Here is a 17723-nt window from a genome sequence, read left to right on the forward strand (position 1 = left end):
CAGTACTAGAACTGACGGAGCAAGGCTATATGGAAACCCCTAAATAAAGAAATGTAGCTTCAGCTGTGGTTCCAGCACAGTCCTTGAACCAGAAGTAATATTCACATAGAGACTTTCAGAAATTGTTGAGGGTCCTTCTCCACTGCCCTCTACAAACAATGCCAGTGAGGTATATGCCTTAGACCATATAAGCTGCACATCTTTCTCCACCCACCTGTAGGGTTACCGTTGAGTACTGCAAAAACACATGACCTCTCTCTATCTCTCCAAGGAGTCACTCCAAGAAGAACAATCATATTATAATCCATTTTAGACAATTTTTACTGAAGCTTATGCACCACTGAAACTGTCCATGCACCAAGACGAGCATGATTCACGAGTGGAGAGCTTGTAGCAAAGCCTTCAGGATTTCCACCAAATTGCCCTCTCTGGTTGCTTCTGACACAGCAGGATTTTTTAGTATATAAATATGGGCATAAGGCTATGCAGTGATGGAGTTTCCCTCCTCTTTGTCTTCACATGATGTCCCCTTTCTATCCATAAAACATACGTTAGAAAATGTACAGGTATGATACCACACAGGGCCTCAAAACCATCTCGGCCATGCTCAACCTCCTGCTTTCCATCTTGTCTTCACTGCAAAAGTGTCTGGGAGGAGATGTTTGTATCTGAACACCTACAAATTTGTCTCACACACAGTTCCCTGCACTTCTCATTCCTAAGAACTTGCTCTCAGGGGGCTTAATGTGTGATGGATTTATTTAGAAAAGCTTAGAGACATTTTCAATAACAATACTAAAACATTTTGGTATACGAAATCAGCAAAACAGTGTTATTGGTTCTGCTCCAGAGATTTTATTTCTGTTGAAAATCATTTTACTTTGCAAGCCATTTAATTGAAACTGAGAAGTTATGTGTTTTTCTGCTGGATTGAAGACATCCAGATCTGATGTGCAGCTAAATAATATGTATTTCTGCAAGTTAAATCCCAATCCCCCCTTTTTTTTCTCTGCGAATGACCTGTGGGTACAATTCCACTTTAAGCTCGTGCTTGCTTTTCTGAAATCCATCACTGGTTGGCTTTCCCTGAGAATCTGTTTGAACTGAAAGTGTCCTTCTGTTGCCAGAAAGAAAATAAATGCTCTTTGAAAACAGGCCTGAGGTCAAGTTGCAGACTTCATTAAGTATTTTTTCAAATTATCTGTTTTAAAAATTATTCAATATTCAGTCAGCTCTGATAAGATTCTGGTACTTAAGTGAGCTGATGTTTTTAGATGAGCAGATATTGTTGCACCTGCCATGGAGCATAAATACAATTAAATCTCTACATGCCTGTAAGATTTAGTGACATTTACTTCAAGGGTTACATAACTGAAATCACTGAAATATACTTACAGCTAGTGATCAAGTCATTTGCTGAAATGTGTTTTTAGTGGTATTAGACTAATTACAGTTGCCAAGGAACTTGGGAAAGCCCTGAAGTTTTGGAGAAAAAAACCCGCAATTCAGATAGCTGTTGTTCAAACACAAGCTATGAATAAAAGGTGATTAGGCAGTGAGAAGGAAGTCTCAGATCTCCTTGAGAGATTTGGCTCTTACTCAGGATCTCAAACAGCTTGTTTCCGTGCAAAGACAATACAAATGTTCACACTTTTTTTTTTCATCTGAAGGAGAAGATATTGTTTTGCATGATATAAGTCCTATGGAACACATCATTGTTTTTATTTTCCACTTTTTGCATTCTATATCCTCACATTTGGTTAAAAGGACTTCTAGGCTGCGGTGTGCTTGTGTAACGTTTATCTGATAGAAAGGTAAAACACTGTTTTTCCAGCTCAAAATCATGTTACTTTCATGCCTGCATAGACGGCAGTGACTGCCCAAACCACACTATGCACACTATGACAGACTGTATGATGATAAACCGTGATTCTCAGTAGAGAATAAAGCACTCAGATTACAAAATGGGATGCACACAACAATTTCTTGACCGTGGTGCTTCTGTGTTGTTTTCCATATATGTCCTTAACGTCCTTTTCCATTTTCACAAAATTAAAAGAAGATTACCTGAACATCGTTTACAATATGGGTTCTTAGTGCTGCTCTGGCAGCTACATCGGAAAATAATATAACATCACTGGTGGGGAACAAGAGAGCTAGTTCTGCAATGTCTTTATTATTTTTTAAAATACATCCCCAATTACATGAAGAAGCTGAGTCCATCCTGATTCAGAGCACATAGACTGGACATCCAAAATGCTATTTCTATCCATATTGCCAACTGAATTTCAGCCCATTTTTTTTTCTTTTTATATTGAATAGAATGACTGTGACAACAAGGAGTTTTATCAATTACTATAATGACACCCATGTGTTACTCAACCCACATATCAAGCATGTTCCAGTTTAATCATGTGACTGAGACTACTCGTGCTAAGAGTAAAGCGTGTGCTCAAGTTCTTGCTGAATTAAGTACTGCAATAGTCAGGCTGATACATGCTGAATGAAATAGCACACTTAAATGGTCAGTGAGGTTAGCAGCAGCAGAGTCCTACTAATTTGAGTGGTTTCATATGTACACTGCTGCTGCCATGGATGCGAAAGGCCCTTGTTCTCCTGCCCACCACCTTCACCCTCCTGGAAGAGGCAGGATGATGACCCATAGCTGGAGCAGGGCCTATCTGGAACTAGGAAGACTGATGTCTGTGCTGGGTCCCTACTGCAAGCTCAGAAAAGTACAAAATAGAAATGATCTGTTCTGTCAGAGAATGGCTTGGCAGATTCACCTTTACAGAAGGTGTGATCCTCATCCTAAATACAGTACAATGAAAACCGAGTGCCTAAATACCTTGTACTAACCTGGGTTATGGTCCACAATTTAAAAGTGTGTTTAACTGAATAAGACTATCCAAGGACGCACGGTTTCAGAACCAATTTTCTTGTCCTGCATTAGAAACAACTAAATGCTAGTATTACCATCACCTTCTTAAAAAGTGATATTGAATATCGATGTTCAGAATTCCTAGGTACAGTTCTGATTTTATCACATTATTTCCATATTTCTGTAATCCTGGTAAAGTCAGTGTCAGTACAGAGAAAAAAAAATCACATTTCTTTCCTTCCTCTTGCTTTCTGTTTGTGTTCAAATTATCCACAGTCAATCACTTATTTATATTTAACACCATTTTGAAATTTTATTTTTAGATGCATTAAACCACACTTGAAATCATTTGCACTTGGTATCTATACCCTGGCAATCAGAGTACTTGGTAAGTCCAGTTGTACTCTTGGGTCTATTTTAGTACACTCCTAACTAATCGTTTATCCTGGAATTAAACTTTTGAAAGGAATGGTGTCTAACTGTCAAGTTAATATTACATGATTAAAAAACAAAATAGGAAAAGGATTGAATAAAGGAAGCAGCTTTGTATATATACAGTTTAACTGTGTCTTAGAGATAATAAAAATGTACACTGCTAAAGTACATAGAGGTGACAGGTGATCCTTTGGACTATGAAGTTAACATCAAAATTACTTCTCATCTATCCTTATTCAACAACAAGCGTAATAGAACCACTATGGCTCAGAATTTGTGATCATTTTTTCATGCATATTTTCATTAGTTTCTAAGGGGATTCATATAAGTACATATGTGCCTGAGGGTAGGGTTCACTGCAGCCTTGTGGTAGAGCCACCTTTAAGTTTTCTCTAAAATCAAGGGTACCCTGAGGTATCAATGAACTGGAAACTCTAAAATCCTCTATGTCTTCATGGAAAAGGCAATAATTAGCAAGAAGCAAGTCATGTGTTTAAATAGAGCAGACTTAGGTGAAGTGGATGAGCAGGTGAAATGACATCAAAACAAGCTGTTGGTTGCTTTCTCACACCTGTAGGCCAGGATTTTCTGTCCGGCAACCAGGGGTGGTTCCCCAGGTTGCACAAAGTCCAGGCTTTTCCTTTCCAACTCCCACAAGCAATGCAGTAGGTTTGCCTTTGCCACAGCAGGATCTCTGGATACTTGTAGCCCACTGCAGGCTCCCAGCCTCGCTGTCTCTCCCACTTCTCATGCCCCAACCAACACATAGGACACCCCCAACCCCCAGCTGAACAAGTCCAATCACTCTCAAGAAAGGAGAAGTATCTCCTTTTTCTTTTTTTTTTTTCTTTTATCCCAGAGGAGTCATGCAAGGTCAAGAAAACCAAACCATGGCCAGCACTCCTTCTCCTGACTTCCACTGCCTTTTTGATGTTGAGCTGCATTTCCTCCCCACCCTGATTCCCCACAGGGAGGAAAGGGCGGTGTGTGCCTGGGCAGCACAAGGCACAATTTCTCAAACCGGCAAACGTTATGGAAGTGTCATTGCTGTTTCAGGGTACTATTTAATGTTCTACAAGAACACGTCTCTAGATCAGAATGGGTCACCCTGGAAAGTAACCTTCTTGCATCTATTCATTTGTTAAATACACCCAGCGGGAATTCCAGCCCCAGTGTATTATGGAGTGGCCATAGATACAACTTGCCTGAAATGGGGAAGCAAAAGATGTGGGGGAAGAGGAGCATGCAGACTCTACGACTCCAGAGCACTCAGGTAAACACTCTTCTCCATTCATTCTTCCACTTGTGTTAAGTACCTCTACATCTGGCACTGGTAGAAGAATTTCTGTCAGAAAATTTAAATGAAACGTTTGATGCCAAATGAGTCTGACTAGCAATATTGATTATAATGCTCAGGTTTTAGCATTCGCTTTTGGTTTGTTCTCTTTAAAGTGTGTGTGTAGAGTATTTTATTTCACTATCAAGTGGAAATATTGAAGTCACTTGGGTTTTCATCCCAAAAAATATTCAGTTAAACCTCAATTTTATGCTAAAGCTTCCCCTATTTTTTAACAACTCTGCTAAGAGAGAGAGTGTGTAAGTAAATAAGTAAGTTAATAAGTAAAAGGGCTGTTAAACCTCGTTATTGCTCCGTATTGGAGCTGGACCACAAAAAGGAAGGGAAGGTTGCCACAAAGCATGCTTGGCTTAACTAGAGGCTCAAGCAGAATGTTGTCTTTATCAATTTATTTCTAAAGGAGAGTAATTATCTGAACAGCAATCATGAAAGGCATTACCAGAAATGGAGAACGGAACAAATGTAAAAGGAAAATGAGAGAACAGGTTGCCCTTCCCCCCAACCTCAGGAAAAAACATGAGGAGAGGGTACATCTTGTTTTGAAATTTGAGGAAAAGAACAAAAGCTCAGTTGGGATTCATTGTTAATAAAGAATAATGCTGTGATTGTTGCTGCTGTTGTTACTGTCATTATGACTGTAAAGCAAAAATAGCATCAAATGGTCTTGGTATCACTGATACTGTTTATGAGGCAACCAAAAATAAATTAATTACCCTAGAAATATTCATGTTATTCTCACTGAAGCACATTGGGGTGGGGGAGGTCAGTCAATGCCTGAGATGCATTCTTGGCCACAGACCACACAATACCTGACCTTGGTGAGCAATCAAACTCTCACCTTCAGGGTCATTGCCTTGCTTGAAGAGCTTTCTTACTCAGCCATACCACATGAAAATACGAGTGTGTCCTTGATGCCTTCTAGCCATGTGTTGCCTTTGAAATAGACTCTGATCAATCATTTCTCTCTCAGGTATGTGTACCTGGGGCTGACTTTGGTGTTGGGCATGGTGTCCATTTTCTTCAGCGTTGCTGTCCTTTGGGTTCTCCGGAAAAGGTCTTCTCCACAAGATGAGACCCTCTCAGCCAATGGGGAGAGAGGCACCTGTGGGACAAAGAGCAGGAAAGATAACTTTGTCAATAATGATCATTTAATTCAGACAACTTACTGGCCAGAAAAGGAGACTAGACTTTAGGAAGACTGAGATCTCCACTGTGACTTTACCCAGTGAGTGGTGGTTCCAGGCAAAAATTCATCATCAGTGAAGCAGTATATTAGCATCCACCCCAAAAATGGTCACCTTCATGTAATATTCACTGTAAAAGACAAACATTTTACCACATGTACAGCTCTGAAAACACTACTCACCATTTGTCCTGCCAAGCCAGTGCCACTCATGTGAGGGGATTTGTTATGGCCAGGGAGGTGCAGCTTGCTCCCCTGCCAAGAAGCCGTTCCTATGGCTGCTCCTCAGCTCCATCCCTCCTCTTCAAGTTGCAACAGCCACTGCTGCCCCTCGGCTTCCTTCTGTGTGTGAGGTGTAGTAGGGAGGCTGCGATGCAGCCTTATCTACCATGTTACCAGCCTAACAGTAGCTGGTGCAAGAAACACAACTTGGCAACCTGAAAGGTGTGGGGTTGTTCTGCACATGGCTTGCCCTCACAAATGGTGTGGCACAGGGCAAGAGGAAGGTGGTTTGCTGGAAGTACAAATCTGCAACAGCCCCTGGGCATCTCGTGAATTCAACCCATAACACTTAAGACATCAAATGTTGTGGTTAGGGATTCTTCTTCAAGTAGCTCTGTTACAGCACAGCAATAACAGCAATAAAAGTTGTCATTGAAGTCAAAGAGACCATGAGAGCATTATCCAAAGGAAACTGGAATAAAAATAGAGCTTTTTTAGGTTTCCAGCAATTTCTTGCTATTTGCTAGTACTCAGTTTACTGAATAATACCATGCATTTTATGCAATGTAATAACATCGTGATACAAGATACATATGATTTATTAAAAAAAAAATAAAAAAACAAACTGTGAAAAAACAGCTTGGGAACAATAAAATGAGTTCAAAGACCAGGTGATTTGGGTTTTTTCTTTTAATTTATTGTATTTGCTACCTGAAACTGAGATTTGTATCCTAGTATCCTTTGGTATATATTTTTTTGAAGTTTGACAACATTTGGTATTAAATACATTTAGGATGAGGAGTAAAATGGACACCTGTTTAACATGGAACAAAATTTCAAGAACGCTTGTGACAATCCCAGTCCAAATGATGTCTTTTAAGGAAACTAGAATTTTAGAGCACGTGATCAAAGATAGGCTTCACACTTCATCACAATATTGGCATCTCAGCAGTGACAGTAGGTACCCTGCTGCCTACCTCGGCTCACAGGTCAGAGGCAGATGCGGAACCTCTCCTGTGGGATGCATGAGAACGGACAGATGTATAAGAATGACATTTACTTAGCTTTATCAATGATAAATTCTTACACTGTGCCATTAAAGAAGTAGCTAATCCTTTCAGTAGGAATACCAAGAAGAGGATGTTGCTTAAGCATCAAATATCTGCAGAAGGTAAGGATTTAAAGCCATCACTTGAGAAAATGCAGTTGTCAGAGGAAGGATCAGTACCACCTACCATTTGCCGCATGGGTGGGTGTTTAGACAGTGGCCTGGAATATGGGAGCCACAGTCTCCTGTCCCAGCTCTTTGTCCTCCCAGATGGGTGTCAGAGCCTGCAGGCACTGGGGTACTAGAGAGCTGTGGCTGTTCACTTTGCCTTATATAACTGGATGTTGAACTAAACAAACAAAACTAAAATAATTAGAAGATTTGTGAATATGTAACTGAAGCATTATGTCTAGGATGAATCACAAAAATTGGCATTCCACTTTCAGGTCTCACTTATACTGCATCATCATAAAAACAGCAAAAATTGCCAAACTGTGTCAGTATCCAGAGAGTAAGAGATACTTGAAGCCTTCCATAGCCTCCTTGGTAGGGCACTTTTTATAGCAATGAGCTACCACATTCAGTGAGAGAAAGGGACAACCCAACTTAAGCATACACTGGAATAAAAAAGGAGGGATATCTGCAGTTCACTCAATGCCTGATGTTGTATGTGTGTCAAATAAATGGGGATGATTCCTAATGCGCATATCAGTCCCACAAGGGTTTATGGCAGGGACACTGCTGCTCAGCAATGCTGAAGCAGTCACGGAGGCAGTTCTGTACAGGTCCAGTAGCAAGATGGCCAGGAAAATTCACTGGCTTATAGCACCAAGAAAGAAATCAAGAGAAATAAACATATCCTACTCTAATTCAGAAAGAAACAGGAAAACAATCAATTTATTGGTTTATCACCTAAGCTTATGTACCTAAGCTTGTACTTAGTGAATAATTCTTTTAAAACATGGGCTTTTCTTCCATACCCTGTTGTCTTTACACATGAAAGGAAGAGGACTACTCTAAAAGAATTTGCTTCAATAAGGCTTATCTTCATTATGGTTTTAAAATGATCAATCTTTTCCTCTCACCCTTCGGCAATGATAATGTTTTAAGTCACCAAACAGACATACTCCATTCCCACTTCGAAATATTTTAAAGTCTGCTATTTATTTTAATAGTTCAAGTAGTAATGTGGATGCATGAATGAGTGTCTGACTAGAGATGCATATTTTGCATTTGTTATAGTAGATGAACATATGGTCTCAGTACTAAGAGATTGGACCTGTCAGGTCCTTTCTATCAGAATTCTTCATCTTAAACTAAATGTGCAAGTGGTAATGTCTCACAGAGGTCTACAAGTTCAGGTTTTTTTTCTTTTCTTTTTAGAATTAGAGATATTAAACCACAATTGAGAGACTGCAAAGAAGCAAATACCTTTCATTTTCAAAGGTGAGAATGTTAAAATAATTGGCTGAGGAGATTTACCAACCACTGATGTCAGCCTTTGAAGCCAGAGTGGGATTCACAACCTTGTTAAGAAGTACCCACAGGGTGTACGCCATATAAAAACGGTATTCATATGTTTTCACCTTGTAGCAAGGACCCTAATTGGCACATATGGGAGAAGGCAAGGGTACCAAGCAATGCCACATGATGGGACATGCAACCAGGCCTGGGGACATAAGCCACATTTTCCCTTCTACCTCCCAGGAAAAAATGCAATTCCCAAATGACATTATATATCTTACTTATAGGCACATCATTTATAATCATGTCAGGAGGGAAACACAGAGGAATTCTAACAAATGAGGCAAAACTATTAGGTCAACAGACTGTGGGAACAATGCATTTGATCTGTAGCTCATGGCCTTCCAGCATTTGAGAGGAAAGACACGTCAGTATGAGGTGAAGCATCTTCAGGTCACAGATGGTAGAACAGCTACTCAGTCCTTGTGCCACTATTAAGTTGCTATATACGATCCTGTAATCTGAGGGAATTGCCAAATAACAGAGAGCAAATGGTGTGAATGTATCAGAAATAATACATAGGCTGAATAATTATAGGTTGCTTCCTTGATATGCTCAAGACAGTAAGACTGACGTATGAAACAATTATTGTAGCATTTTTAAATATCAGCATGATTACTGTCATCTGAGAGAAAACATTGACATTACCACTTTGGCAGGTTTGACTGTTGATGACACAACACAATTTAATAGTTTGAAACATGTATCTTAATTCTGCATAATATTGAAAGAAAGAACTTTATTCTCTCTAGAAGCTATAAAGTGCATACTACATAGATTTGCAAGCAGCTAAGTCACGTGAGTATTTTAAAAGTATTTGTAAATAGAGAAGCATTATTGATAACCATGCGAAATATGAAGAGAGTGCACTTGTTTAACAGAAGAAGAGCATACAAAAATATTGAAAACTAGCAAGTAGAGCATAAATGAACAAAGGTAATGTTTTATCTCATTTCACGAATAGTAGAGTTCTGGGAATGGAAGTTTACACAGATTTAAGTAGTGACTAGGTGAAGAGAAAAAATGTATGGAAGACTCTTTAAAGTGTCAAGACCACCTCAGACAGTCCCAGGTCAACCAAAAAAAAAAGAAAAAGAAAAAGTCCCTGGAGAGTGAAAGAGCATATGAGAAAGTGTGATATGCACAAGACTACAAGGAAGATCGATAGCAAGGGAGATAGTAGAGGGGAAGTTCAAAGCAAAGGAGCTGGCTTTTCACACAACAGATGTGGGACTTAAGAAATCCTCACAGAGAAATCTTGTATACCTATGTTCATATGGAGACAGGGTAGTTATAGAAAAGAAAATGCTGTGTCAGTCATTAGGTGCTTGCCTTTGCCTCCTGGTTCTGCTCAAGACTTCTTTGTCTTTTTGAAACTTATTGGCCATTGGGAGAGCAGTAGACATCTCATATGTACTGCTGACCCTCAGTTTCTCCGAGTAACCTTCCTTGGCTACTGTGTTTCAGGTCTCTGAGGACACCAACGGCCCAACTGTCTCCCCTGGAACCCACTGTCACCTCTGCCCATGGGCCCTAGAGGCCCATTGCAGCTCTAGTCATGCTCATGCAGTCTTGATCTGAGCCATTTTTGAGGTTTGCATGTGCTGAGCCCTCTCCCTCATTCTTCCTGAATTATTGTCTAGGTTTTCAGGATGCTCCTAGGGCCTGACTTCTTAACTTTGCTTGATGCTCACTGGCCTGGGGCTGGGACCAGTGCCTGTTGCTGCCTCAGCTCTGCTGACTCTGACCAGCTTTTGAGCGCACAGCCTGCACTCGGTTGGCCCTCAGCTGCCAACTTGTGCCTTCTTGTAGAGCAGCCCCTGTCAGCAAGAGCCTTTGGGCTACAAGGATTATAGGTCTGGTTGAGGTTGGTTGTTTCTTCTTGCACTAATCAATATCTGAAAGAAAGTCCATAGTTGTCATGAAAATTATGAAAGTAGTTTAAAGATGGGCCCCTTTAATGTTGATTTAGAGTGCTCATTAAAATGACCTCACTTAAGCAACATGTGATTAATATCATCAAGAGGCTGGCTAACCAACAGCTCATCAAAGATTAATACAGTTCATTCAATGGAATAAATAAGGAAAGGATTTAGTGGAGAGCACGCAGAGCACATTCTCACAGCTTGATGGTGACCAGGTCAGGAAACTTCCTCTCATGGCTGTTGAGCAAGGTAACTTTGAAAGGTTGTTGCACATGGTGATAACCAGAACCCTACCCTTGATCCAGCGATGCTGGCACATCTAGAAGAAGATGATGAGAAATGGGGACGTGTTTAGAAAAAAAACCCATGAAAGTGCTATGCAGTCTGTTTAGTTCTGCAGACAGAGGTACACTATGTTCCAGTGCCCAGAAACAGAACAGGACAAAACTACATTAGAAATAAGATACTTTTTTTTTTTTTTTTCACTAGAACAACAGCCTTTGAGATGTTACAGGTTTTTCTGTCACATTTTGTCTTTAAATCAAGGCTTGACAAGTTTTGTAAAAGATCTGCTCTAGTGTAACAAGACAGGTGAACAGCTTAGTGAAGTTGTGCTGTATATAATGCCAGGTATTCAATTACTTGAAACATAATGTTTTTTTTCTGTCTTTATATCTCAGATAATATTCCAGGCCATGCAAAGATGATGGGGCTTTTGCTCCAAGGATTTCGCCCAAAGTATTAATTTCATCCCTGTTATGCTATCATGCAGCACACATTTGGACTCGCTCCTACAAAGGTCTAAATACTCTCACATGCCAATGATTTGCACACCTTCAATTCTGTGCCTAAAATAACAAATCCAAACCAAGCTGCTCATTAGGACTTCATGCAAAGAGAAGCTGTACAATCAGCATTAAAGACTACCCTTTGTATTTTAAATAGAAAAATAATAGATATCATTAAAACAGCATGTCCTGGTCTACTTTTCGCCAGGTAGATACATGATGCAAAGCAATGACAAAATTATCAATGAGTTCTTATAAAAGACAAAAGCTCCACTGAGAAGAGGAAGGAACAAGTCCCAGTCACTAGCTGAGATGGTGACACCAAATCAGCTTGTCAGCATGCTTTTATTTCTTCTTAGATCTACAACAAAATCTGAAACTGGATGCGCTGCAACAGGAGCACCAAGAACCCTTTTCCATTCTTGTAAAGTTGTTTTACGTTCTCAGGATTCCTGTAGTAGCTTAATATTTGCTTAACTGTATACCATCCCTTTTACTTAGTTTGTTAACTAAGTGTTAAATTTTAAAATACATTGATTTTCTTTATTTAGGGATTAGTGACCCAAGAATAAAAAGGGCTCTAACCAAAGCTGCCTACTGCAGTTGGCCCCTGCCTGGTCGGCTGCTCCTTGCTACTGCTGGCTCACCCCTTGCAAACTGGTGCCTTGGCAGCCACTTCTTCTGGTGGGAGTCTGCTGCCACCCTCTGCCTGAAGGAGTCTGCAACCACCTCCTGCGGTAAAGGTGAATCTTAGTATGGCTTTTGTAAGGGTTGTTTTTAGTCTCAGGAGTAATCAGCAATTACTGATATCTCAGTGTTCTTAATAAGGGGATTTTTACAAACGTAATCCAGTTGGTTTTTTTTTTCCCATGAGTGTAAGTCACAGTCATATAGGAAGGCTTGGATAAGAAAAAGATGAGGTATGTCTTTTTTGTGTGTGAGACCATAGTCTTTGATTTGACTTCAGTAGTTTCCCATTTCCCATTCTGGTACTTTTGATCAACAATTCTTGGTTCAAGAAGTCAACTTTGAATGTGAATGCTTCAGCAGAGAGGGTAGACGACAGCAATCTGAATATAGAAAAATTATTCTCATCCATACAGAAAGCAAAGTATAAAAGACATTTTGATTCCTGAAAAGTTATAAATTAATGGCATACACAGGACTAGGAAAAAAATTGGGACAAATTGCTGTGTATTCCCACATTACAATGAAGAAACCAAAGGAATACTCTTTACACTTTTACTATACAAAAAAGAAAGTGACACTTTTTCTACAGGTTCTACTACTTCCAAATTACAGAGTATATTTAGCTCCATGCCTTTTCTGGAAAAAAAAAAAAAAAAAAATAGACCTTGGGTAGGTATGCTAATGAATCTGAAGATAACCTGAAAACGAAACCTTGGGAACGTAATACTCTGTCAAAAAACATAGTAAAATAAGAGGGAATACTTATCTTGACATAGTCAGAGCATAATAGTGGAGCTTGTGACACACCTTTGAAGAAGGATGAGGACAGAAGTGTTTGTGTGCATCCTTGGGGGAACATCAGTAATGACATGCATTATCAGAAGTACGATATGTCATCCTGTAATAAAGAGCAATATGCAAGGTCCAAGATGCCTATCTTGTGACTAGAAAATGTCAATCATTGTATAAGAAGCCTGCTGAAGTGGATGGTTGATGCTTTATGTCACAACACAAGACGAAGTATCACCACCTCTCAGAAGAAGAGGCCCACATCTGTTGTAGGACCATGAGTTTCGACCTCTTGCATGTAGTTAATGCTACATACATGATCATCTGACTGCAAAGATATGCTTGACTCTTTTAGAGAAGTTCTAGGGAGCAGAGGTGTTTGCTTTGTTTTGTTTTGTTTTGTTTTGTTTAATTCGTACCGTAGTCTGATGGAAGAAATCGTCATGTAACAACGTAGTTTTTGTCTGCAACAGCGAATGAAACCCCCCTCTAACCATGTTAATTATCAGTTAGTCATGGAAAACTAAAAATATTCTGCACAAGAAGTTACAAATAAAAGGAACCAATAAAATACCAAAAGAACTTTATGGAAGATTATGGAACAAGTTATCCTTGAAGCCATTATTAGGCACACAACAGACTGGTGACTGGGAGCAGTCAGCATGGATTTATCAAAGGCAAATCAAGGCCTGACTAAGATGGTTGCCTTCTATGACTGGATGACTAGTCTGGTGGACAACGGCAGAGCAGTACATGTGGTTTATTGGGGTTTTAGCAATACCTTTGTTACGGACTCCCTTATTATCCTGGTAGTTTATCCACTATAGGGTGGGCAGAAAACTAGATCTGAAATTGTGATCAGCAATTCAAATCCGAGCAGCTGGTGGCCAGTTGCTAGTGATGTTCCTCAGCTGTCAACACTGGGGCTGATAATATACAACATTCATTAATTGTTTGGAGAATAGGACTGGAAGTGCTCTCAGTAAGTTCACATATGACATCAAACTGAGGAAAGGACCAGGTCACGTGCTGGAAGGCAGAATGGCAGAGGAGGCTTGATGAGGATGGAGAAACAGGCTGACAGGAACTCATAAAGTCCAGTAAAGGAAAATACAAAGCCCTGCACCTGGGATAGAATTAATCTATCCACAGAATATGTCAACGTAGTCAGCTAGACGGAAAAGAGTTGTGCACAAAAAGACCTTTGGTTCTTGGTGAATGGTGAGTTAAACATGAGACGGTAGTGCACCTTTGAGCCTACAAGGCTAACTGAATATTAGGCTACAGTTATTAAAGACAAGAAGATTTGGAAAAGTGATTATTTCCCTCTGCTCAGTATTTGTCAGGCTGCATTTGGAACATTTTGTCTAGTTTGAGGCTCTCCAGAACAAGACAGATATTGACAAACTGTATCATGCAGAGTGAATGATGGATCTTACTGTGTTCTTCAGACTCTTTCCTGTGCACAGGTGATGCACAGCAAAAAGGTGAGAGGCAATGGACACTAATTGCAGCAAAGGAGATTCCAATTATACATACATCTACACATACAACTTGTTTATTATGAGAGTGGTGAGACACTGGACCAGGTGCCAATGGATGCTGTGGAAGCTCTGTCCTTGCAGATTTCCATCCAAAACTCAACTTGATCAGACCTGAGCAAGACCAACAAACTTTTTTAGTTAGTCCTGGTTTTCGTGCAGAGGATGAGCTCCAGTTTCCATCTCTATTCTGAATTATACTGTGGTTATAAGACTTTCTCTAAGCTTTTCTCTAAGATTACTTTCTTTCAGAAGTCAGCCCAAACTTTGATGAAGCCTAGAGTTAAGACTCATCTATTTTAGGTTTCTCAGATAGGAACCAGTTTGTCTCTTTAGTTTTCATTACTGTTATTAGATGTATAAATATATTATGCATTACATTCCAGCTTCAACTCTTTGAAATAACAACAAGGGCACAAAGTTGGATGGAAGAGTTAAACAGGACACTCTGGATATCATAGAGGCAGGAAAAAAAAAAAAAAAAAAAGAAAAGGAACTTGAGAATGGTGAAATAGGAGTGGAATACAATGTTAAATAGAACGTTGCATGGTTGATGGTCAAAAAATTTTGAGAAGACCCTGAGCATACCTGTTAATTGTAGATAATGAGGAACCACCCTTTAATTTCTGAAAATGCTATATGTGAGCTTAGAATGTATCAAACAAGGCTAGAGATAAGGAATAGTTAATATTTCAAGACATGGCACTGGTGAGATTGCACCTGGAATATTGTATACATTTTTAGCCAGTTCATTGATGAAATATGGATCCATATAGGAAGCACCGTAGCCAAGGGTTCTGAGGATGTGCTACAGAATCAAGAGATCCTATTTTTCAGTAAATTATTAAGTATTATTAGCTTGTTTACCTAGCTAAACTGGTTGAAAAACTGTGCTTTCTTCACTTATGACCAAGGCTGAGTCCTAAGGATCAGATTGAGAGGAATAGGTTTTAAAGTTAAAGGACCCTGTCCATTCAAAACCAGACTATAATTTGATCATGACTGGAAATCAAAATAAGGTTCCTGTGTATCAGAAGACCAGTCTTTTGCAGTAGCCTTAGAAATGGAGGGAGTGGAAGACAACACAATTCTTATTTTCTTCAAGGCAGGGCTTGGTCTTTTTTACAAAAGGTGCAGACTGGATTTGTGATCTGGATTCCTCCTGCATTCTTATTTTGTAATTTTACTAATACTTGCGGTTTAATTGCATTCACATACAGCTTTGGAGTGACTACTGTTTTCTTGATGATGATGTCTCTTGTTATAGGAAGCTAAAGGGAACTCTCTGAGAGTCAGAAAAGTCATAAACAGTGCAAGGTATCACTGATAACAGTATTGAAGGCAAAATTTAACCAAGATTATCCAAAGGTCAGCATTATTAAGTAGGTTATAATTGTTCACAGACATTAAAAGTATGGGCGTGGTGACAGTGTTGGCAGGGAAGGGTGCATCGACAAGGAATGGCACATTTTGGTGTAATATCCAGGCAGACAGTAGTCAGAGTTCACAAACTTTAAGAATTACTTCCCTTTTACTACAATCACCCTCAGGAATCAGGCATAATCCACAAAAAGAGCAAAGACAAATAAAATACTTCTCACAAAACCAGCTCAGTTTTCCATGAACTAGAGCTGTGAGTAGGTAAAGGGCAGCTCCAAAGTACACAGAGCCCCAATATACTTTCACACTGGGTTTGCCTGTGCTGTTAATAGCACTGACATATAAATCTGAACAGTCTTCTAAGCATGCATGTTTCTTGAACATCCAGGTTGTTCAATATGGCTGAGACATTTTATTTTCTCTTCCTGAGAGTCCTTGGCCACTTCTAGCAGGTTCTAGATGAAAAGACTTTAGCCATAGACTATGAAAATAAATGGCAGGAAGGTGTGAACCTTCTTGATAAGCTCAGGGAAAAAAATGTGTTTCACAAGAGTATACAGAAGGAACACACTTGCACGTTTTCTACCTGATTAATTTTTGACCACTGTGGATAAACATGTATTTTGGGACCTTTAACAGAGGGCAGAACTGGGAGGAGACAAGATTAAAACTGCCTAAACCATAGTTTGTGTTGGAAGTTAATGATTCTTCTACCAAGTACCAGCACAGACTTGCTTAAGGAGAGAATTTTCTGAATTCGGAACATTTATGTGGTAGTTGTGGATACAGAACCTAGGTAGGAACCTCTTTAATATTATTTTTGTTTGTCTTAACCTTAAAATGTTGCGATTTAATGTTTGCAGCTAATGAGCATTACCTGTGTAGTACTAGTTGTGTTTCCTGTGACTAAAACACCGGTAACGTTCCTGTTGTGTCAATGGCTTTAATGACGGCATCATATTTTTGTATGTGCATCTCTGGACAGTAAGCATCATATGCCATGAGAAATGCAAGCAGCATTTAGACCTGCACACCATTGTGATATTCTTTTTTTGTATTACATTAACTTTAAAAGTCTTATTTAAAACTCTATATATATTTAAAAGTCTATAAGACAATTGGATTAACACTGCAATTAGATTAAATCAGTATGGTTCCATGAACTACTGTATGAAATCTGGCTCTTGATTTGCAATATGGTAGTCTATTGGATGGTGGTAGAGCCCCTGATCTTACAACTGTGGTGAGAAACAGCACAAGGACTTACGGTGTCTGGGTTGGATTCTGAAAATTCCTCAAACATCATTGTATTTTTCCGTCATAAGAATCTACAAGATGTGTAGCAAACCATTGTCTTGACCTTTGTAAACTAATTACTGGTTATTCATGCTAAGGTATTTAAATTTATGCTCTTATTCATTATAATTTGCATATAATTTGGGTGTAGAAAACCAAGCTTGAATATTTTTAGTGTTGATTAAGGAATAGACCTACCTAACAAGCACAGAGTTAGGCCATGGCTCCTACAAGGACATACACCCTGAAGCACTGAAGAAGTCTATGGCTGTCCTTCCCAAGTCTGGCTGCTGTACTCTGAAATAGATTCACAAGGTGCCACAGTCTTTCCATGATGCTATGAAAGCTTTCAGCTCCCACCAACAAAGATGATACGCACTGATTATTAGTTACAACCCTTGATCTTTCCCCACTCAAAGTGTTTCTCAGGAGGGACTATACCAAGCACAAGACCAAACAAGTGTAACTAGCTGTTTGTCAGATGTTCCTGGGGTATGATGCAAAAGTGAACTGGAAGACCATTTGCTTCCATTCTCACAATATGGCTTTGGGAGATTTCTTTTTCTTTTTCTTTTTCTTTTTCTTTTTCTTTTTCTTTTTCTTTTTCTTTTTCTTTTTCTTTTTCTTTTTCTTTTTCTTTTTCTTTTTCTTTTTCTTTTTCTTT

General features: G+C 39.3%; 1 protein-coding gene across 7 annotated transcripts in view; it reads left to right on the forward strand.

Annotated features, from left to right (window-relative positions):
• The window catches only part of SLCO1C1 (solute carrier organic anion transporter family member 1C1), a 41585-nt gene that overhangs the window by 20672 nt on the left and 3190 nt on the right, over positions 1–17723 (forward strand). For 5 of the 7 annotated variants that reach the window (XM_065030857.1, XM_065030904.1, XM_065030865.1 and 2 more), the window contains 3 exons: positions 3205–3269; positions 4472–4589; positions 5644–6748. In XM_065030857.1, coding sequence (XP_064886929.1) covers positions 3205–3269; positions 4472–4589; positions 5644–5866 — 406 coding nt within the window. In that variant the 3' untranslated portion in view covers positions 5867–6748. Of the gene's footprint in view, positions 1–3204; positions 3270–4471; positions 4590–5643; positions 6749–8509; positions 8573–17723 lie in introns of those variants that run through there. The other 2 variants (XM_065030881.1, XM_065030887.1) reach the window with 2 other exon arrangements.

This window comes from Columba livia, chromosome 1, assembly GCF_036013475.1.
Source record: "Columba livia isolate bColLiv1 breed racing homer chromosome 1, bColLiv1.pat.W.v2, whole genome shotgun sequence".
Classification (NCBI taxonomy): domain Eukaryota; kingdom Metazoa; phylum Chordata; class Aves; order Columbiformes; family Columbidae; genus Columba; species Columba livia.